This window comes from Mauremys mutica, chromosome 2 (genome assembly GCF_020497125.1).
Source record: "Mauremys mutica isolate MM-2020 ecotype Southern chromosome 2, ASM2049712v1, whole genome shotgun sequence".
In the NCBI taxonomy this organism is placed as follows: Eukaryota; Metazoa; Chordata; order Testudines; family Geoemydidae; genus Mauremys; species Mauremys mutica.
In genome coordinates this window covers 104315560-104337872 of record NC_059073.1, presented here as the reverse complement: position 1 = coordinate 104337872, position 22313 = coordinate 104315560, and the positions used below count along the sequence as shown (strand labels likewise).

General features: G+C 42.8%; 1 protein-coding gene across 5 annotated transcripts in view; it reads left to right on the top strand.

Moving 5' to 3' along the window:
* The window catches only part of LOC123363390 (myelin basic protein), a 170907-nt gene that overhangs the window by 71564 nt on the left and 77030 nt on the right, over positions 1 to 22313 (top strand). For all 5 annotated transcript variants that reach the window (XM_045004314.1, XM_045004315.1, XM_045004311.1 and 2 more), the window contains exon 3: positions 20861 to 20957. In XM_045004314.1, coding sequence (XP_044860249.1) covers positions 20861 to 20957 — 97 coding nt within the window. The remainder of the gene's footprint in view (positions 1 to 20860; positions 20958 to 22313) is intronic.

Sequence of the window (22313 nt, the reverse complement as noted above, 5' to 3'; positions counted from 1 at the left end):
TGCCCCAACCCCCTGTAGCAGGTCAGAATCCCCTCCTGTGCCCAAACTCCCTCCCCAACTGCGCACTCCCTCCTGCACCCCACTTCCCTGCCCCAGCCCCTCCTGCACCAAACTCCTTCCAAGGAAAAAGACTTGTATACAGGGCCCCCACAAAATCTAATAGCCCCAGGCCCACAGGAGAATTAATCTGGCGCTGAGTTTTTCATATCCTCCTGAACCACAGTATATTATAAGAGTGCTTCTTTGCTTCCTCAAAAATTTGCCCTTGAGGCATTCAGGAGGGGTGAGAGCAATTTTTGTATTATGAAACATGTATGTCTTGCTATTTGAAAGATATGAAAGAAGAATGCTTTCTTGCCATGGTCTTGTTTTGTGATGCAGATGAAACCTGTTAATGTAGTAGAGAAACCGTCCCTATTTCCAGATGAGTAATAGTGTCTATTTGCAGATGAATCAGCTGTCACCTGGGAGTGGGAGGCACTCCCAGGTATGATATTTGAGTGAATCATTTCCCGGACACGCAATCCTTGCCTTAACTCAAGTTCATAGTAATATACAAGAGAGAGAATTAATTGTTTTGTTTTATTTCTTATACTTTACAGATCTAAAAACTTGTTCATTGTTGCTAATGAAGAACTAAATTTGACATAGCATGTTGCTAGTTTGGAATACGTTTTCATGATTTCTCTTTTTACTTGAAGTTTAGGTAAATATTAACATGATTTCATTTGTAAACTTTGTCATTCATATTATACTCTGAGTCTATACTGTATTACTTAATGTACATACCAAAAGAGGGCAGCCTTCTCCACAGGAGGCCTGCTTTAAGTAATGGTTTGGAAACAGAAACTTTTGAATTCAAATCCCAGCTCTGACACTGGTGAACTGTGTGGCCTTGGCAAATCCCTTTGTGTCTGTGTCTCTTTCTTTCTCCATCTATGAACTGTGAAGAGTATTATTTTCTTATCCATCTAAAAGGGTCTATCTGAGGATTAATTGATGTTTGCACAGTGCAGTCTGTCAAAGGGTCAACTAAACATTGATGGTGAAATTGGCTAAAAATAAATCATTAGAAAATCTGTCTGTCTCTGGGGACCTGCCCAGAGTGAGCATTTATACAGCACTTGTAATTTCATCCTTGGTCATTTTTACCTCTGAGACTTCCCTATTCCCTTCTGAGAGATGTGGGAGTTTCATTGTTTGTGCAAAAGTGCTAACGTATTCCATTTAATATTGCCACTTTTGTTAACCTTTCAGTCGTGTGTTGCAATGATTATCTGGAGACTTAGATTAATCTGTTTACAGTCATACAGTCTGTAATCCTCTGTGCTGTTGCATTTGGTAACTGTAGCTGATAGCTCTGCCCCACGCTCTAACAGCCACGTTATTATTTTATCAGTCTTGTTTCTCCACTGAGTTCAAAAAAACAAAACCAGAAAAGTAAAACAATGGTTGGTTTTGCATGAGTCACTGATCTGATGACCTTTACACAGAGGTCTTTAACATTTTTGTTCCCTAGGCATTAACCATGCTAAAGCCAGTTCTTCTGTGTAGGTAGGTAGTAAGGTTATTGTGACAGTCAGCTTCCATCATTTGGAGTCTAGAGTCATGATTTTCACTTCTGGGAGCACCACAAAATGTCCCTTTCTAAGCCCCTGCTCCTGCCATTAAACCCATATGTGCAGTCCTACTTTCCTGTGATGAGTCCTGTTGAAACCAGTGGGGCTCGTTGCAGATGCTGGCATCTGTCTGGATATATCCAGTTACAGGACCGGACCTGACTGAGTACCTGATACAGATGTTGAGAGCAGGCCATATTGCATCTGGAGGAGAATTGGGTATCCTAATGTCTCAATAAATATTATAAAACTACAGTATAATTGCTCAGTTAAGCACGGCAATCTTGCTGATACAGAGGCACCATATGGGGAAATGGTTACCTCAGTAAGGGCTTATTCTTCACCTGACACTGGTTTCTGAAGCCATCTTTATAAAAGAACCGTATGAAACCAAAAAGGGAAGTAGGGTTGGCCCTCTCTATCCATCTTGCTTGTTTGCTTTTAATTGGCTCATTTTTCTTATAATGAAGTGTTCGGTGGGGAGGGTTCTGTTGCATTGTTTGCCTCTTTATATTAGGAGGGGGCATCTTATATTACTGATCCCCAAGCATCAAAATTAATCCAGACATTTCCCAGAATAGTGCACGACAGCTGGAAAAATTCAGTAAAACATCTGCTCTTTAAATGTGCATTTTTTCTTTGTAGGGTGGGCTTGTTGGTTGGGATTTTATTTTTGTCACTTTATTTCAGTTTACAAGATCATCAATTTAGTTCTACATGGCCCATTGTAATCACCCAATATTCATCTAATCTGCTGTTTATTTAGTAGTGTGTAGTTATATGTTTTAGTGCGAGTGCTCCTGGGCTCTATGATACTTTTCTTGTGTGTATGGTAAGGAGAGCAGGAATAGGCCCTTACATGACCCAAATCCAGACCCCATGCTTGTCCATATTGCATTTTGTTATGGCATTCTTGTTTGCCCTTAGTGCCTGGATCTTTAATCCAGTGAATTCATTAGAAGTCTAAGTCGAAAGACTGTAAGCTCTTTGAGTCAGGAAGTCTATTTGTATTGTTTTAAAAGTGCTTGTAAATAGGTAGGGTTTACAAACACAGAATAGGTATGTTAAGGAACCTCAACGTTAAAAGAATATTAATGATGCAAAGTCAAGCACTCAAAAGTTAGGAAATTAGAGAAATACAGTTGTCAGCATGACATCAGTTCAACCCCATCGTGTATGCTCTATGATGGGGTGGGCAAACTTTTTGGCCCAAGGGCCACATTGGGGTTGCAAAACTGGATGGAGGGCCGGCTGTGCCTCCCCAAACAGCCTGGCCCCCGCCCCCTCCCCCTCCCACTTCCTGCCTCCTGACTGCCCCCCTCAGAACCCTGACCTATCAACCCCCCCGTGCTCCTTGTCCCCTAACTGCCCCAAAAGGCACATCCCTCACACAAGGGTGGGGATTCTGCCAAATTGAAAGGACCCGCCTCAAAGTATGGAGGCACTAGAGTTTCTCAGTGAAAAGGTTGTAAGAATTTGAAAATGGGGAAAAATGATGTATTTTTCTTTCATCTTGTTCTCAGAAACAGCTGAACTGCTTTAGCTGAAGCTTTTTTATTTTCTTTTTTTTAAAATCACTTGGCATGGAAAACTTTATCCAACATGGCTAAAGTTTGGCAAAGTTCTGACCTGCTAAGAACAGGGTCTTATAACGGGGAGTGTCAAGCAATCTTTACTATATATGCAGCAACCCATTGCTCCCTTGTGCCAGTTACCTGTGCCACAGAGCTGCTACATTATCCCTCACCTTTCACATGAAGTTGGGCAATAATGTGCAGAACCCTAGCTTTTCCCAAACCAAATACATTAGCTAGCATAGCCACATGGGTATGCTGGAAGAACAATGCTGCATGAGTATAGGTCTGCCCCTGGGGTAGTGGCAATATGCCCCTTTCTCAGAACTCATGGCAAAACCACAACTGAGCCCACAGAGTGTAAGCTTTATAGACCCAGTCTATACTTGGGACTATGTAAACTATAAATAATAATTTTCAAAGGTGCTCTGAAGCCATGGCTTATATGCAACACGTCAATTTTAAATCTTAAGAGTATATATTTTTCCTTTCGAAAAGTTTGATCAGAAGCTCATTGTTGTTAATAGAATGACACTCTCACTCATCTGAGGAGCCTTGGTTGATGTCCTAAAACTTTTAGTACCAAACTGCAGTTAAAGTACATTCTGGTTATTTTCTTATATTCTAATAACTTGTTTTATTTAAATGTTGGTGACAACGAACTGTGTTGCTCATATGTTATGGTTCAGACTCCTGACATTTGCCTAAAAAATTTTATGGACTTCTCCTGCTGCGAGGGAAAGTCTGAGAGACCTGACACCTTTTCTGATCATATGACTATGGGTGAGCCTAACACACTGTTACCTAAGGACTACGCTCCTGCACCTGTGTGGAAGAGCGCCTCTGAGACCAGGCTTCCATGAGTTTGAGATCAGAATTTGGTTCTTATAGTTTAAACCTCCCTTTGCTTAGATTTCCTGACTACTATGATAGAATATCAACTGAAGTTGTTTCAGAACACAATGTTGAGGATTTGCTAGACAAAATATCTCTTTTTTTTTAAATTGCTCTTTGTGTAATCTCCAGTTGAATGTGGTGGTGGGATTTAAAATATGAAAAGTGGACAGGTCTCTTAGAAACTGATAAGATACCGCTGTTAGAATAAAAGATACCACAACCTGCTGCCAGTGTAAGTTAGTACATGTAGCTGTTTCTGCTGCCTAATCTTAGTGATCCTAGTCCCCAAAGCTTTAATCATATCATACTTTGAATCCTTTTTTGTGTGCATAGGTAGTAATGCCAGAGGAACGTGGCTGAATTTGTGTTTGTTTACCCACTGTGTGGAGGCCTTTTGAAGCAGAGAGAGACCTTTTAGGCTGCAAAAGCATCAAAAATATGTTTTCCAAGACCAATTGTTTGCAGTTCTCTTTTCTCTTCCTTCTGTACCCCTTTGAATTACAGAACAAAAGAGCATGCCTTTTTATGTTACAGCTGTATTATTCCTTTAGAATATACTCAGAACTACATTTGAGTATCTAAGGTTCAAATTATCTGATGCAACTCCATTGACTTGGAGAGAGAAGAGAAACAGAGTTACTGACCTTCAATGGAATTTAAAAAATTGTATGTGTATTATTTGTTTTGAGCAGTCTAGCTGTATGTCTCTCCTTTAGAAAGAATAGACCATGCTAATAATGCTAAAAATCACTTTTTGACCAACCCTACTTTGGTCATATGAAAAGCAGGAAAATCAGTAGCTGGTAGTTATCGAACCTGCTGCATTTATAAATAAATGGCAAGATTTTCAAAAGTGACTTGTGATTATGGGTACCTCTATTTTGGGGTTTGCCCCCAGTTGTGACATTAGAAAATGATCTGATTTTCACAAATACTGTGCACCCAATGTCTGAAAATCAGGCCCCTCCTTAGGGTGTCTTGAGTGCCTAAACACTGAGATGCCCCAAATCACTAGTCACTTTTAAAAATCTTGACCTTAGCTTTTGATTGTGGAGTGTGCAATTTTCAGTATTTCCTCAATTGCCTATTTAAGGAAAAATAATTCAACTCATTTATCTAAAACTGTATCCATATTAATATGAAATACGTGAGGCAAATTTTCAGTTGGCATAAATTAGCATATATATACTAGGGGGAAAAGTCTCTATTCTAGCCAATGGAGATATTTCAAGCACTGTCCATTGTTGGAAAATGTGGAACAGAATATCATTCTTACCAATTGACATATTCCAACATAGGATACGAAATGAAATTTAACTAAGTGCATTATTGTCAGCTTTTATTAATTAAAGGTAAAATGTTTGCCAAATCTTATATTTACATATTTATTAACGGTACGATCTGGACGAATTTGATAGCTTGGGGTTCACTCTTACTTAAGCAAAACTCCACCTGATTTCACTGAAAAGTTTTGCCTAAGTGAGGGAATCCATCGCTGAGCATTTTTCCTATGACATTATTACTGTGACTTGTTAAAACACTGTGGGAAGGGTTGGATCAAACAGAAATATCAAGTTAAAATATGCAGCAGATATTTGTATTTGCTACATGCCTAATGTTCTTCATGTCTCTCTCTAGCATTGTCTCAGGGCTTGTATAGGTTAGGACTCAAACTTTTGTGGGTAATTACATTTTATATAGCAATAGATATAGAGATATAGATGATATATAGATAAATATATATAGATATGTCTTATCGGTATGAAAAAACCTTTTGTACCACATATTTATATTTTTGGGATCCCTGAAAGAATTTTCTAGGTGTTTTGTTCCCTGACTGTGAAATTGATTGAACCAGTAAAAGCAAAGAAGTGATGAGCCATTGCATCCTGTTAGCTCACCAATTTATGCTTCAGTGTCACAGCACGAGGTATTTTAGTCTACAATGTCCTCACACTGTGTACTGCAGTTCTTAGACACAAAAAAGAAATGGGAGCAGCTGTAAGTAGCTGTAATTTCGTTGCTGTTATTGATTTGTCATAACCTGAACATAATTTTTTGTTCTTGGGGTTTTATATTTCAATTTCCTCCATCTTTTTATAAAGCCAGATCACATTAGTCATTTTTGAACCATTTAGGCCTGAATTTTTAATGTACGGCAAACGTCGTCATTTTGCTATTTTCCCCTTTTCTACTAATCCTGATGTTGATGCTTTATCTGCCTAACTGTGGCACACATACACTGTCCTTTTAGCCTGTTCTTTTTGGATAAGGCTATTGAGAAGTTTGTGGAGTGACAACTCTAGATGAATTAGGGTGCTCAGATTTCTGTGACTGCTCTCAACCCTACTTGATATATTCAGACTGCACTGGTCTCAGTGGTTGATGATCTCCTAGTGAAGAGTAAGTGTCAGAGAGTCTGAATGGACATATTAGATTTAATCAGCAGCCTGCAATATACCATTGATTTGACTCTGATCCTGGCTGGAAGAAAGAGAATTGCTTTTGGTATTTGCTATTACCATACACAGAGATCCCAGATAGCGGTATTAAAGGCAATTGCTCATCCATTGGAAGAATGCTCAGGAGCAGTTTCACGGAGTCCTTTGCTGTCATCTCTCTTGTTCAGTGTGTATGTAAGGCCACTAAAAATCATACTAAAGCAATTTGGACTGCAGTGTTATCATTCTGCTGATGGCCCTTGGCCTACACTTTCTTTTCATCAAATGTAGAGGGCAGAGAATTGTTACTCAGCTAAAATAAGGGCTTGTATGAGAACAAACTGACAAAGACTCAATCCAGATAAGATGGAGAGTATGGTTGGTTGGTGGAAGCATCCAGGTGGCAGAAATGCCTGTCCACCCACTTGGTATAGGAGATTATCCCACCCTTTATAAAAGAGGTTCATTTCCCCAGGTACACTTAGAGACTTTTGTGACTAGAAATTCCTGTTTCCACTTGCTTTTTCCCAAAATATTATGGCCATTTCTCTCTGATGTGGCCCTTGACGCACTCAATCATGTGACCTCCAAATTAGATTGCTGTAAAGTGCTCTACATGGGCCCTACCTGTGAAGCCCACCCAGTCACTAGAGCTGATGCAGAACAGAGTGCTTGTTTAGTGATGTTAGTCACAGGTCACCCATTACACTGGCACGCCAGATGTTCCACTGGTTCCCTATTCACTTCCAAATACAATTTCTGGTGCTGATATTGAACTTTAATTCCCTGTATGGTATGTGCCACTTCAGTTAAAAACAGCTGATGTGCTTTTGCTCCTTGTCCATGGATTTGAGCGTCCGTGGTGGCATGTAGTGGACATGTAGCTATGTGCTACAGTGAATAGCACACTGCGTCCATGCTGTGATGTGTAGCTGAGCATGTCAGGCAAAGGCTTCAGCTGCTCCCCTTTGCCAGAGCCTTTCACTGTGGTGAGGAAAGGATCTGGTTGTGGGGGAGGCAGTGGGGAATGGCTACTTATACCCATGTTGGGGGGCTACCCAAGTACATATTTTACACAACACCAAAAGAAGTGTGCAGTGTAGATGTAGTCTTAGTTGATGGGGGGGTGGTCTCTACTCTGATCCTCAGGAAATCATGTAAAGTCTATCTATTGCTCAGTGCTATGCATGAGGGTATGATGGTGGTTGTTTGCATCTCTGCCTGTACTTGTTTGGGAGTTGAATTTCTTATGATTCAGTTGCTATTAATCAATTTCCTTTGTATGTTCTCACAATTTATGCATACAGATATACATATCTATCTATCTATCTATCCATCTATATAATATATCCACAAAAGGTTAGCATATTGGAGAAGTCAATATGCAACAGGGTAATAGGGGACAAAGTATGGAGGCATACTGTAGCAATGATGGAAATTATGTATAGAACTGACAGTGATGAAGGGAAGCAATTTGCCTAGGTGATGGACTTGAGCAGTTTTATTGTGGCTTCTTGGTATCTTTTAGAACAAAAATAATTTAAAATATACTAACTCTATCTTCAAAGGTTTGGGAAGCTGTCCCTTTTCAGCATGTATCACAGCTGGTCTTTGTGATACCATAGAGTTTGCAGTTACGGGGTCCCTTTTTGTTTGGAGTCCTTTCTTTGAATTTGGGTTGTTGGTGAAATTAGCAGCTGTAGCACCACAGTGAGGAACGTGGGATTTAAATGCAATGGGGAACTGCAATTGTTAACACTGAGGAACTTTTTTGTTTTGTTACATGGTATGCTTGATGAGGTTTTTTCACTCCCCTCATACAAGGCTTTATTGATAGTGGCATTCACCACATATACTGTGGATGTCAGTTTTGATCTGATGGACAGTTCTGAGATTTCACTGGGGGATCTTGGAACTTGGCTATGTAGTGATACCATAGCTAATTAGGCTCAAGTGTCTGCAGTTGTGTGGCATACAGACTTTTAGAAGTGAGAATCAGACTTCCCAGTGAATGAAGAGAGGAGGAGATTACACCAGAAAACTATTTGGGAATGATGGTGTGGGGGGAGAATTCAGCGAATGTGGTTTACCTACTGTTTAAAACAAATTCCATTATTCCACTTTTCCTGCAAATTATTGAGAGAGAGACTGAAACTCATCATGACACTGGAGGCTTTAATGACTTTCAGGAAATATCCAAATACTGAACTAAACCTGAGAGCGTTAGAAATATCTTAAGAATGCAAAGCATTGGTAAGAATCTGAGACTAGAAATCTATGTAAAATGGCAAAAGATATCACTGAGACAGAAATAATGTACTGGTGTGGAGTCAGTAAACGTTACCGTGTGTGTGGGATGGGGGGGCGGCACTTGGTCTTATGTGATATCTGTAAGTGTCTATATTCAAAGAAATGTGGGATTTTTTTGAGTTAGTGATGACAGAATTTGAAAGTGTAACGTCTGAATTGAGTTCATTGGATAAAGAACCAGGGGAGATCTGACGACTATTTCAGGAAGGCCATCTAGAAAAAAAGATTCCTCTTGTTTCAGGTAGGACCACAATAACAGTTGGGACCAAGTTTAAAACTGTTCTGTGATCCTGGACTGCACACCTAGCATTCATTACAAAACAGATGTGGGTCATCTTGAGGTTCATGGACATCACTTTGACTGAAGCATCAGGGAACATTTTCTGGTATTCTGTGAACAGGGCAAGTATTAACAGAGACGTTTCTTCATGAGGAATGTAATTTGGGTGTTTATAGACTAGTGAAGAAAGATGGCGATAGTACTGGCAAAGAAAATAAAACTAGCATGTACAGTCTCATAAAAGTGCCAAATTCTAGAGCTGTTTATGTCCCATATAATTTCTATAAAATGAACATGTTTGTCACTGATGGAGCCTGTTCCTCAGAAATTGCTCAGGCAGTTCTCAGAAGCTCTGTGATGTATGCCTCTTCACCCACATTGTTGTTTAGTGTAGAAATAGTACATAGCCATGACTCCAAAGATTCTTTCTGGATCTCATTAGCAATACATGATTGAATCTGTGAAGGCAGTTGATTATCAGCTGAAAAATGTTCAAGCTGCACTGTTAGAGATGTGGAAAATATTGAAACCAACATACTCCGAATTGCATACAGGTATTACCACAATGCTAAATGATGTGCAGCCCTATATTTTGATTTTGAGCCAGTCAGTTTGGTATATGTACTTGCTGAAGTGGACTGTCAGGAAGGTCTTACCAGAATGCTTCAACTGACATGTCTGGGTCAGTTAGAATTCTTGATACAAGTTACTTTTGTGAGTGTATTCTTGTTGATACTATTGGGATGGCACAAGAATTAAATGTATTATTTGAATTCCCTGAGATAAACAAGTAAAAAGGTTGATGATGAAGGGTAGGGTAAAATAAAAAAGCAAAATACAAATTCAAAAATTGTTTCTTCAGTACATTGCTGGATACAACACTAATCTTATGAATATTCTCATCTAGTATCTGAATTCCAAAATTCATACATTTTGGTGTTCTTCGCAGAAACAAATCCTGCAGTAATCTTTCTGTGCATGAAGTGAGAGGAAAGTGTGGAGGTTTCAGGGAAAAAAAAAGGACCAAACTAATATCCATTTAGGTGTAGATACAGAGCTGTTAGTCTATAAGGTGCCACAGGATTCTTTGCTGCTTCTGCAGAGCTGGCAACATAACTACAAAATCTTGCTAAAATGAGCCAGACTGCAAGTTCACCAGGACAAGAAATCCTAACATTTCCACAGGAAATAAATTGCAGCAGATGTAGCTGTGTTGTACTGCATGTTTTCTGTCTCTGTCTTTTATTGTAGCCTCTGCAGAATGAACCTGTTCATAGCTTACACTGGTAAAAAGACATTCCTCACTGAATCAAGGAAGATTCTCAAGATTTGCACTGATAGACGCAGAATGTTAATTCTCAAATACATTTATTTATCAGACTTTAATACATAACGCTATATCCAAAAAAGCACAGAAGTTCCATATCACTATTGAAATTGCCTGGGTTGGTTGTTTGCAAATACTTCATCATCCTGACAAATCCAAAATGGGCATGGCCTCCTTGCTGATCGAGCATCACCCAGATCCATCTCTAGCTAGGTCCTCAAGATGGTCCGGCTGCGTATTAAGTTTATATCTATCACTGGTGATAAATTACACCTCTGAAGCTTTTGGTGATGATGTGATTGCTGGCCTGGTAGCAGCATTCCTCTGTAAATGCGCTTTGGAATTTGTTGGAATTCATTGCAAATATTTAATTTAGTAATTTAATATTTTTCGACTCTAGCCATTTTCAGAATAAAAAGTTGCTTATAAAAATAGAGAATGTTAATTTACATTTAATGCATGGTGGGGTGTGAACACGGTGGGGCAAGGCAAGGATTTTTTTGTTGGGGGGACACAAGGAGTTTAAAAAAAAATTGCAGGTGTGTGAAACTAGGAAAATATTTAACATAAGTCTGGCTCCACTGCAGCTTTTATTTTGTGTACACGTTCATTGAAGCTAGTTCTGCTGGAATAGATGCTTCTTTTTTTAAAACTTTCATAATAGGAGATCATCTGAATAGTTTTCAGAGAACTCTTTCAGTTGAATGTAAATAAAGTATATTCAAGGGTTTTGGTTACTACCATCTATCATGACCCATGGGCATTGGCTTGTGTGTTAGGGTCTCTGTAAAATTCTGGAATGAAATGTGGACTTGTTCAGATGGGACATAACAAATGTATATCAATTTTGTCTCAACAGTCTATGTGATTTTGCTCTCTTGGTCATAGTGGAATGGAGCACGGGCCCCAAGACTTTGTGTGATTGTGCATAAGTGAAGATTAACCCTGATTCAGGAACCCTAAGCAGGTGCTTAAGGCCATCTCTGTTCAGAAAAGCACTTTAACCACATCTCAAATTTAATTCATGTGCTTAAAGTTAAGCAGATATTTAAGCACCCTTCCTGAAGAGGGATGCTGTCATGAATCAGGGCCTAAATGTTCCACCTTCTTTAAATCTCATCCTAAATGGGGGAGAAGGCTGTAGGTCTTATAGAGCATTCATACAAAATAAGCATATTTTACCCCTGTCCCCCAAATTGCATTTTGAATCTAACCTGAAAGTCACAGTTAACTTCAGTGGAGTTATAGTAGAGATGACATATATAATGTACCTTTATTTTAAAATCTACCACAAGCACTTTGTGGCCATGGATGAAGGAATCCCTCTAAGCACAGCTCAGGCAACGTGAGGAATATGTTTTCACAGTTCTATTCATTAGAGCAGGGGGCATGTTAGGACACCAGAATGGGGAATTAAAACAGCTGGCTACAACCAGATTTTAAATTCCTTCTCTGTAATGGAAAAATGCTTTTAGAGCATCTGGTCCACACTGGACCATTCTGTTTTTATACAAAGCTGCAAATGTCACTTATGCCAGTAATCAAGTGCTTTACTAAATATTCTTATAAATATTTTTTATTTAAATATTATGTAAAATTTAATTTCCATGTTTGTGAAAGAAGTCATGTCATGCAGGTGTACTTAATGCTTTCTGCTCTGCCTTGTGCTAGACTTGGGATCTTGTCCAGGTCCCCGTCTAGGGCCTTATAGAGCTGATGTCTGTCGATACCAACTGTCTGTGCTTGTTCCTAGAACAGGTTCAGCACAAACAACAATGAAAACTCTTAGATTCCACCGACTTGGAAACCTGAGGGCCCCATTCTCACATTCTGGGGTGCAGTTGAGACCAGTGAGAGGTTGTGTCACCACTTGTATTATAACCCTGAATGCCTCAAAATGCTTCTGCTACTTGTGGCTCCCTGCTTGGGACATGCACATAACTAGCAGCCACCATGTACTCTCTGTTCGGTATGCTATACCGCTCTGATTCAACCAGTTTGAATCCAACAGCCTGCCATCAGTTATCACAGATGCATTTTTGTCTTTAACAGACTTGGTTCATATTAGACGGTGACCCCAACACTCCCCCAATAGTGAACTGCCCCAGACGTGTGTAGTCTTGTTAAGGCTGCCAACCCTGACTGAAGCTATTCTGGGAGATTTTATTTCCCCAACATGACGTAATGTTGTTTTCTTAAAATCTCCAGGATTGCTTTCAATAGTTAACAGAAGATTGATGCCAGTTCTCAGAGACTCCAGGCCAATCCTTGTCCAGCTTTCTCCTGCAACATTCAGAGAGATAATAAAATCTGTTTGATCCTTTAAGGAGACAAAACCCACCAGCTTGCCATGTTAACTGGATTTGATATTCACTTTAGTACAAACAGAGCACTGTTGGTTTAGATTAATAGTAAATCAAGTTTGGTAACAAAAGATGATTACATTTTAAGTGAGTTAAAGTATAAGAGAGAAAGTTAGAAATGGTTACAAGCAAATAAAAGTGAAAACACATCTAAATCTAAAATTTAATCTAGCAAGCTTTAGTTCAAGGTTTTGTATGTAATTTGAAGTAAACACACATTCCTTTGTTTTAGAATAGGCCTGTTTAAAAACTTTTGCTGAGCCAAGGCTGTCTGGTTTTCAACAGGTAACATCATACAGGGGAATTCATAACCTTTACATATGACGTTGCTGCATATATTTACCCTGGTAGTATTGGCTTGTGAGTTATTATTTTTCAAGTGATACCTCATATGACATTCCAGTGTGCAATCCAGGCCAGCGAGGGGCTGTGTCACTCCTGCCCTGTGATCTTGGGTGCCTCCCAATGCTTTTCTTTTGTAGCATCCAACTCACTCACAAGCAGCCTGCCAGCATGCAGATCACATCCTGAGTGACTGTGTTTAACTACAGCCCTGGTTCAGCAGCTCTGATCCCAGTGGCCTGTTCAGCATACACCAGTCACGCTCTGGCTTCCAGTAATGTTGGTTCTTCGAGTGTTTGTGTGCTCATGTCGATTCCAAGTAGGTGTGTGTGCACCACATGTACAGTTGTCGGAAGGTTTTTCCCTTAACAGTATCTGTCTGTTCGGCTATGGAGCCCCCTGGAGTCGTGCCTTTATGGCGGTGTGTATAGGCCTCTGCCAATCCACTGCCTCTTCAGTTCCTTCACAGGCGGTAAGATGGTTGTTGGAGCTGGTCCCTTCTCTTTCTACGGCAAACGATCCCCTTGTACTTTTTCTCTTTGTACCCGTAAATAGTTAACTTAGTGTTAGTGTTTTAAGTAGTTTATAGAGTTAGATAAGTTTCTGTTGGGGTTTCATCCACTGCGTTCTCCCCTCCCAGGGACCGGGGCATGCCTCAGTCTCACAGGTTCAAACCAGGTGGGTCCTGCCAGAAGCCTATGCCCAGGGGCAACCCCCACGACTCTTTTTTAAAGTGGTGGGCCTCCTCCAAGCAGACTGACAGGTGCAAGATATGCAAAGGCTTCTGCCCAAGAACCAAAAAGGAGAGAGACTTTAGGTTAAAGCTACTCCTCATGGAGTCGGCTCTCTGTCCCCAGCTGGCACAGCTTGCGTTGGACCCTAAGCCCAGCACTTTGATTTGGAGAGTACTGGCCTTAGTGAGAGAGACTGCGGCTCTGAAAAAGGACTCTGGGTCCAGAGGTCCTCTGCACTGCCACTCCCCAGCACCGAAGACCTTCACCATGGTGACTTGTCACCACTCGCACTCAGCAGTACCCCGCTACTACAGAGCACTCGCCAGTGCCATGCAAGAACCAGAAGAAAGCTGAGGGGTGGGGGTGCTTGCCCACAATTAGAGCAGGAGTGCGCTATCGGAGTGCGTCCTGCACCTAGACACTCAGCCCCATCTCTGGCTAAGCCAGCACCATCAACTCTGGCCTTTCAGAGAGGTCAGTCGAGTCCGGAAATGGTGGACACTCCGACATGTGAGAGTCCAGTAGAGGAGCTGGATCTTCCATCCGCCCCGGGAATGTTCAAGATGGCCAGGCACCTCATAGCTATGACAGCTCCTCAGTGCCGTACCTTCCAAGGGCAAACTGGCCATGATGCAGCACTGGTCGCCGTCCCCTCGACACTGCTCCTTGGTACCACCCTGTTTGGCACCGCTGTGGTCTCTGGGCTCAGAGTCGTCTTCCGGTTCAGAGCCAGAGTCGTATGTCTCAAAATGGAGCTGGCACCGCTTGCAGCACTGTTCGAGACAGGAGGAAGGACAGCAGTTCAGCATGATGCCCTGGCCACTGCAATGGCAGGTGCTGACGCAGTGGCACTTCTGGACTCCGTGGCCGTTCCACCAAGCCCTGGGGCTGGGCTCCAGATCTCTGTTGGCTGCCTTGGAAAGGTGGGCTGCCCCAACATCCTGTGTGGCCCAGGAACCACTGTGAGCCTCCAATACCAAGGTCAAAGCCACCAATGAGACCAGGGCCAATACAGCCCCGGCACCGTGCAAGAGACATCAGGCAAGGAGGCATAGAAGCTGCACCTCTTCAACCAAAAGGTCTGCTCTACCAGAGGGCTCCAGCTTCAGATTGCCAACCAGCAAGCGGTCCTCAGCAGCTACAGTTTCAATTCTTGGAACACTCTAAGTTTAAGGAGTTGCTCCCAACTGAATCCCGGTCAGAGTTTGGGGCCATCATCGAAAAGGGCAAGGTTATAGCTAGGACAGGGGTCGGCAACCAGTGGCTCGCGGCTCGCCAGGGTAAGCACCCTGGCGGGCCGGCCCGGTTTGTTTATCTGCCGCGTCGGCAAGTTCGGCCGATGGCGGCTCCCACTGGCCGCGGTTCGCGGTCCCAGGCCAATGCGGGAGGCAGGAAGCGGCGCGAGCCGAGGGATGTTCTGGCCGCGGCTTCCTGCCTCCCGCATTGGCCTGGGACCACGAACCGCGGCCAGTGGGAGCCGCAATCGGCCGAACTTGCCGACGCGGCAGATAAACAAACCGGGCCGGCCCGCCAGGGTGCTTACGCTGGCGAGCCGCGAGCCACCAGTTGCCGACCCCTGAGCTAGGATCTCCTTGCCAAGCCACACTTGACTCAGCGGGCTCGGCAACCTGCACAACGTTGACCGCTGTAGCCATGTGAAGGAGCTTGTGGCTGCAGGCTTCGGGCCTCCATCACGAGGTCCAACAGACAATTCAGGATTTGCCCTTCGATGGATCAGGGCCATTCTCAGAGAAAACGGACCCCCAAGTTCCACAGTCTCAAAGACTCACGAATGACATTTAAAATCTGGGGCTCCATTCACCAGCCCCACAAAGGAAGCATTTCAAACCTCAGGTTCCCCCACACTTCTACCCTATTTATTCTAGACAGGATAACAGGAAGCAGGGCAGAAATAATAGGAGACGGCCATCTACGCCCTCTTCCAACCAGAGCCAGGGCTTGGCAAGGCAGTCTTTGGACCCCAAGCAAAATTTTTGAAGATATATCCGGGGGCAATGCACCAGGCATAATCCTGGATCCTTTTCCCCTGTTTTGTGAACCATCTATCTCATTTCTACCATGCCTAGGCCCAGATCATGTTGAACTAATGGGTCTTACAAATGGTAGAATTGGGATATTTTCTCCAAATCTGTTCCCCCGTCCCTCTTCAGGGACCCTTCTCATGAGCAACTCCTCATATAGGAGGTGTAAACACTGCTAGAAGATGGAGCAATAGAGGAGGTCCCTCAGGAATTCGGGGCAAGGGATTTTATTCCCAATATGTCCTAATCCTGAAGGCCAAGGGTAGGGTCAGGCATATTCTAGATCTGTGAAACCTCAACATATTCATGAAAAAGCTGAAGTTCTGCATGGTTTCAATGGCTTCCATTATCCCCTCCCTGGATCTGGGGGACTGGTACACTGCCCTCTACTTGAAGGATGCATACTTTCACGTGTTGATAGTCCTGTCCCACAGGCAGTTCCTCCATTTCGTGGTCAACACCACCCATTATCAATTTATGGTTCTCCCCTTCACACTATTGGTGGCTTCTTGGGTGTTCACCAAGTGCATGTCGGTCGTAACTGCCTTCCCGAGTTGGCGACAGGTACAAGTACTCCCATACCTAGATGACTGGCTAATCAAAGGCCATACCAGAGCTCAGGTGGAGGAGCAGGTGACCCTGGTAAGGTCGACTTTTGACAGGCTCAGACTGATACTGTATGTGACACATTCAACTCTAACCCCCACTCAGAGGATCGAGTTCATTGGAGCTCTCCTAGACTCAAGTCAAGCCAAAGCATTCCTTCCGAAATCGTGTTTTCTGATCATGGGTGCCATCAGAGAGGACTTACAATAATACCCCACTACTACAGAATGAAATTGGCTGAAGCTGCTTGGTCGTAGGGCTGCTTGTACATATGTAGTTCAGCATGGAGACCGTGGCTCCGACCTCTTAAGGCCTGGCTGGCCTCAGTATACAGGCCAAACGGGACTGTCTAGACAAGATAGTCAGTCATTCCTCCTCCTCTAGTTATCGAGTCCCTCCTGTGGTGGGTCAACCAGCAAGCAGTGTGTGCAGGAGTACCCTTCTTCAGCCCCCAACTCTCGCTGTCTCTAGTCACGGATGCAATGGGATGGTGAACACACCTAGGAAGACTCAGAACTCAAGGTCTCTGGTCCCAGGCAGAGCTCCCTGACATCGATGTGCAATGAAAATTAAGAGCAGTTCACTCTGCTTGCCAGATGTTCCAAACCATCTGGAAGGAAGATCTGTATTGGTATTGACTGACAATACAACAGTGATGTTCTATATAAACAGACAGTATGGTGCTTGCTCCTCTTCCCTGTGCCAGGTTCATGGAGGTTAGTTCCATCAATGGCTATTAGCCAGGATGGGCAGGGATGGTGTCCCTAGCCTCTGTTTCCCAGAAACTGGGAATGGGCAACAGGGGCTGGATCACTTGATGATTACCTGTTCTGTTCATTCCCTCTGTGGCACCTGGCATTGACCACTGTCAGAAGACAAGATACTGGTCTGACCCAGTATGGCTGTTCTTGCATTGCAAGGTGAAATTCTTCCCACAGGTTTTTAATACATTGCTGACCAAACTTTCAGGCCAGGATCTACTCCCAAGGGCCACGGCTGTTTCTTTCATCATCTTAGATATTTATGCCTATCAATTTTATAGTTCAGTCACCCTTTGAAATGCATTTTCCTGCAAGTGACCCCTAGGGAAAGTTCTTGCAAGCTGAGAGCAAGAAGGGAGGAGGCTTCAAGCTGTTTCTTTTCACCTGTGTATGCTGCAGTGCAGATTTTCTTTATCTTCTTTCTTTCCCCTCTTTCTGTCTGAGGTTTCTGTTTACAGCCTAATATGCAAACTGAGGTGCACACACATCCCATTAAGACCTGCTTGACTAGTCCTTCCTACATGGGGCTGCATGGGTTCGAACATGTGCCACCAGCATAATTCAGGGAGAATTCATAACTCTGCATATAATGTTGCTGCATACATTCCACTGTGATGTTATTGACCGGTACGTTATTAGTTTTCAAATTATACCTCCCAAAGCATATTTTGTGCAAAGTGAGAGTACAGGATGCTTTGAATCACACCCATGAATAGTCAGCCCTTGGCATATCTGTTGAGACTGTCACGAGATGCAAATTGGAATATGGGCATCAGTCTACTAGGAATTTAGGAATTTAGATACGTTCCATCAGCTTGTTTCATATTAGCCACTGAGAAGCCGTCAGATTATACTTCATTACTGACCTGTGCCAAAAGTGGTATCCTCAAAGTGAAGTATCCTGTAGCTAATTAATTACTAATCCTGTGAATCATCCAGTTCTTTGTATGGAATAGCATTCTCAGTGATCAGCTATTTGAGTAGTTTAATATACTGTCTGCTCTTGAAAATTGGGGTAAAAGCCTTTTGATGTTTCTTTCTCTCTTCTCTTTTTAGCTCTTAATAAACCCTTTCCAGAAATACTTAATACTGCATTAGTCATTCTGGGCCCTTTTCCAAATATTTGATCATGCATGCCAGACTTCCTATCTGCATGCATCTGTTTTGAGTACCTGACTGGTATATACAATGCCAGTACACAATGCTATAAGGTGGGTGTTTGTGATTGTCATTATTATTACTTAGCTGTCAATGAGGCACATAGCAATGAGGTTAGCATGGGAACTGAATGCACAGTATGCTCCCATTACAGAACTGTCAGTTTTAAAAGTTGTTAAACTAATCTTAAGGTGAAAACTTTATAAAGTTCACACATAAAATGAACAAGTTTTTGCTAAATTTCCTAAATACATATAGAATTTCTTCTTGATGTTTTGAGAGAACCAGTTTTATCAGGTTAAACGAGATCAATGAAAAATGAGCTGTTTTTGGCCGGTCTTACTCCTTATTAACAGCTTATTTCAGTAGCACCCAGAGGCCTCCATCTTGATGGCCCCATTGTACTAGGTGCTGTAGGAACACAGAAGAAAACATGGGGCAAATCCTGGTCTTATTCTAGTTAATGTGAGTTTTGCCAATGACTGACCTCACTGCGGTCAGGATTTCTCCCATGATTTAAACCCTAAAGAGTTTACAGTCTAAATGGACACGAAAAACAGGGTATGTCTACACTGCATACTAAGCCCAAGATCCTCTTCCTTCCATATATAAATCAGGCAGACTCGGGTCAGCAGGCACTCAGGATCCGGATCCTGGGACCCTGCTAATGGGGTGGGTCAGAGCCTGTGTCCTACTGTGACTTGTGTCCAAGCCCTGTCATTTTGTGATGCGGCTGCAGCTCAAGCTGCAGACCAAAGTCAGAAGGTCTATGTAGTGAGGTACGGATGCATTAGCATGTCTGAGAGACCCGGGCCCAGTTTACAATGTAGTGTGGACACTCAAGCATTGGCTCAGAAACACTGAGGGTATGGCGACACTGCTTTAGACATCCGCAGCTGGCCTGTACCAGCTGACTTGTGCTACGGGGATCAGGCTAAGGGGCTGTTTAATTGCGGCGTAGATGCTTGGGCTCTAGCATGAGCTCTGGGACCTCACAAGTTCCTAGAGCCCAGGCCCCAGCTGGAGCCTGAACTTATGCACCAGGGTTAAACAGCCTGAGCCCTGAGAGCCTGAGTCAGTTGGAACAGGGCAGCTGCAAGTTTTTTAACTCTAGTGTAGACGTTCCCTTCATTCACAAGCCTGGGCTCCGCAGACCTGGGTTTATGGTGCTGTGTAGACATGCTCCTAGTAATGGACAAAATCTGTGCAGAATGTCAAAGGCCCATATCTTCCTAGTTACTGTGTGGTGGTTTCTCCCCAAATCATACCCTTATTCCTCATGTTCTTCCCTCTGTCCAGGCAGGGCCGGCTCCAGACCCCAGCGAGCCAAGCGCGCGCTTGGGGCGGCGTGCTGCGGGAGGGCGGCAGGCGGCTCCGGTGGACCTCCCCTGCGGAGGGTCCGCTGGTCCCGCGGCTCCGGTGGACCTCCTGCAGACGTGCCTGCGGAGGGTCCGCTGGTCCCGCGGCTTCGGTGGAGCATCCGCAGGCGTGCCTGCGGGAGGTCCACCGGAGCCGCGGGACCAGCGGACCCTCCGCAGGCACGTCTGCAGGAGGTCCACCGGAGCCGCGGGACCAGCAACCGCCAGAGCGCCTCCCGCGGCGTGCCGCCCTGCTTGGGGCGGCGCAATTCCTAGAGCCGCCCCTGTGTCCAGGTGTCTCAGACACGCTGTCATGGCGGGGGGGAATGAAAGTCATGTGACATCACATATTACAATTGTATAAATACTATTATCAATATTGCTGTTTGTTTGTATTACAATGTTACCTACAGGCCCTAAACAGACTGAGGTCCTATGCTGCTAGGTCCTCCTCGGACCTAAAGGAAGAGAGAGTACCTGCCTCAAGGAGCGTGTAATTTTAGTTTTTTACAGTATAGAACATTGGATGACAGAAATAAGAAAGAGAGAGTGAAGACAAGTAATACAACCATGTTGCTGACAGTAACCATAACTATCTAAAATGGCTTCCAATGAAGGGAGTGGGGGAAAAAAATTCTTTATAAAATAATCCCTGGTGGAAAATGCAGAGCAGATGCATCAATTTTGGTTTACCACACACAATTAGAAAGTGACAGAAAGAAGAGGAGCTTCCAGTGAGCTGTTAGATTGCCCCCAAACTCATGAAAATAGTAAAAAAAAAAAAATCCTGTGGGTTATTTTATATATATATTATTTTCTATATATTCTGTATATATGCATGCATGTGCATGAAATTGTAAAAGCACTGTTTCATCATTTACATAAGAATGTATCCATTTCATAAAAACATATTTAAGAGAAATATATTTGTTTCAGAAGGGTTTGGGTTTTCTGTTTTTGGTTGTTTTTTTGCTGATGAATAATGTCAATAATATTCCTTGCAGCTGCTACCTGAAATGGTATATCTAAAGAAGTATTTGTGTTACAGGAGGCCGAAGTGGAGGAAGTGGAGGAAGCTGAAAATAAAGCAAGCCCTAAAGCAGCCAGACTAACCAAACAACCCTCAGAAGATAATGAAGTGTTTGGTATGTATCTGAAGAACTGGAAAATAAAGTTTGCATTTTAGCACAGTTTAAGCCAACAGTAGTGTACTATTACTATGTAAAGAATTTATTCATATTCTTTCATGCTTACAGACTGTGATTAGGAAAAGAAACAATGGTTTTGTGGCAGTGTAAGTCCATTAAAGCCAGTGATGATAATAGTGTGAAGAATGATGTCAGAGGTTTTCAGCCAATGTATCTGTGGGCAGCACTGCTTTCTAGAGCAGGAACTTTAGGAATCTGGGGAAATTAAGGCAGCATTACTGCACCGGTTTTAAGAATTTTGGACAGTTCTAACTAATTGTGAAATGCAGCATGGAATTCATTATTCCCAGGGTGCAAAAGGAGTAGAAACTGAGTAATTAAATTTCTTTTACTAAATGCGGAAACGATGCATTTGATAATTTAAACCTGCAGTGGATAAAATTAATTTTCAGAGTCAATTCTTCAGTCCACTGTAAAGTCCTCTGAAGACTGCCACATCTGTTTTCAGGGTGTATTACTGCCATGGATGCTGACAGCTTTCCTCTTCTATTCTATCTATGGTTTCTGGGCTTCCCTAGAGAGTTTCATCGGGGGGTGGGGAGAATGCAAGGGGGGTTATTAAAAGAAAATGAATTCTTTCTCAGTGTATGTTTGGTTCTCTCTATACTTGTTTATTGACAGAACAGCTGCAAAATTAATGCTGTGTTCCTATCATCTTAGTTTAAGAATCCCCTATAGCCCTTGTAATGCTTGTGCAGTCCTATGGTGTGCATGTCTGTCTTAGGTTTGTTAATTTTGTCACACGCTTTCAAGCCATTCTATTGGGGCTGGGACTTGGTGCTGATGAGTCAGTCATTGCTGGCTTACTAGGGATATGGGAGTAGTGTCGAGTGTGTTCTAGTGGATCCAAGTGCTCTTGGAGAGAACTCTTTGGAATAGGTCTGCACATGAGATGCCTGGAAAATGTAGCTAATAAAATTAGCCTCACCTGTAGCTGGAGGAAGAGATTTCTGAGCAAAGCCTCTCATGTATTCCACATAAATCAGTGAGCTAAAAAGAGCTGGCTGCACCCTTTATTTTAAAGAAAAAAAATTGTATTTATTCAGGTGTCAGCTGTTTGTTTTTTGTTTCCCCCCCCCCCCAAGAATTAAAGTTAGCTTATTGTTATGTTTAACCCAAACACTGAGGGCACCTAAAATTACCAGTTGGTACTTATGAAATATGTATGCACCTGGCCAAGATTTTTCCAAAAGAATCAGGTAATTTTGGGTCCCAAAACTTCTGTAGGCCGAACTTTGAGGTACCTTGAAGGATCCTGATTTTCAGAATTTGCTGAGCACCTGTCCTCTGGAA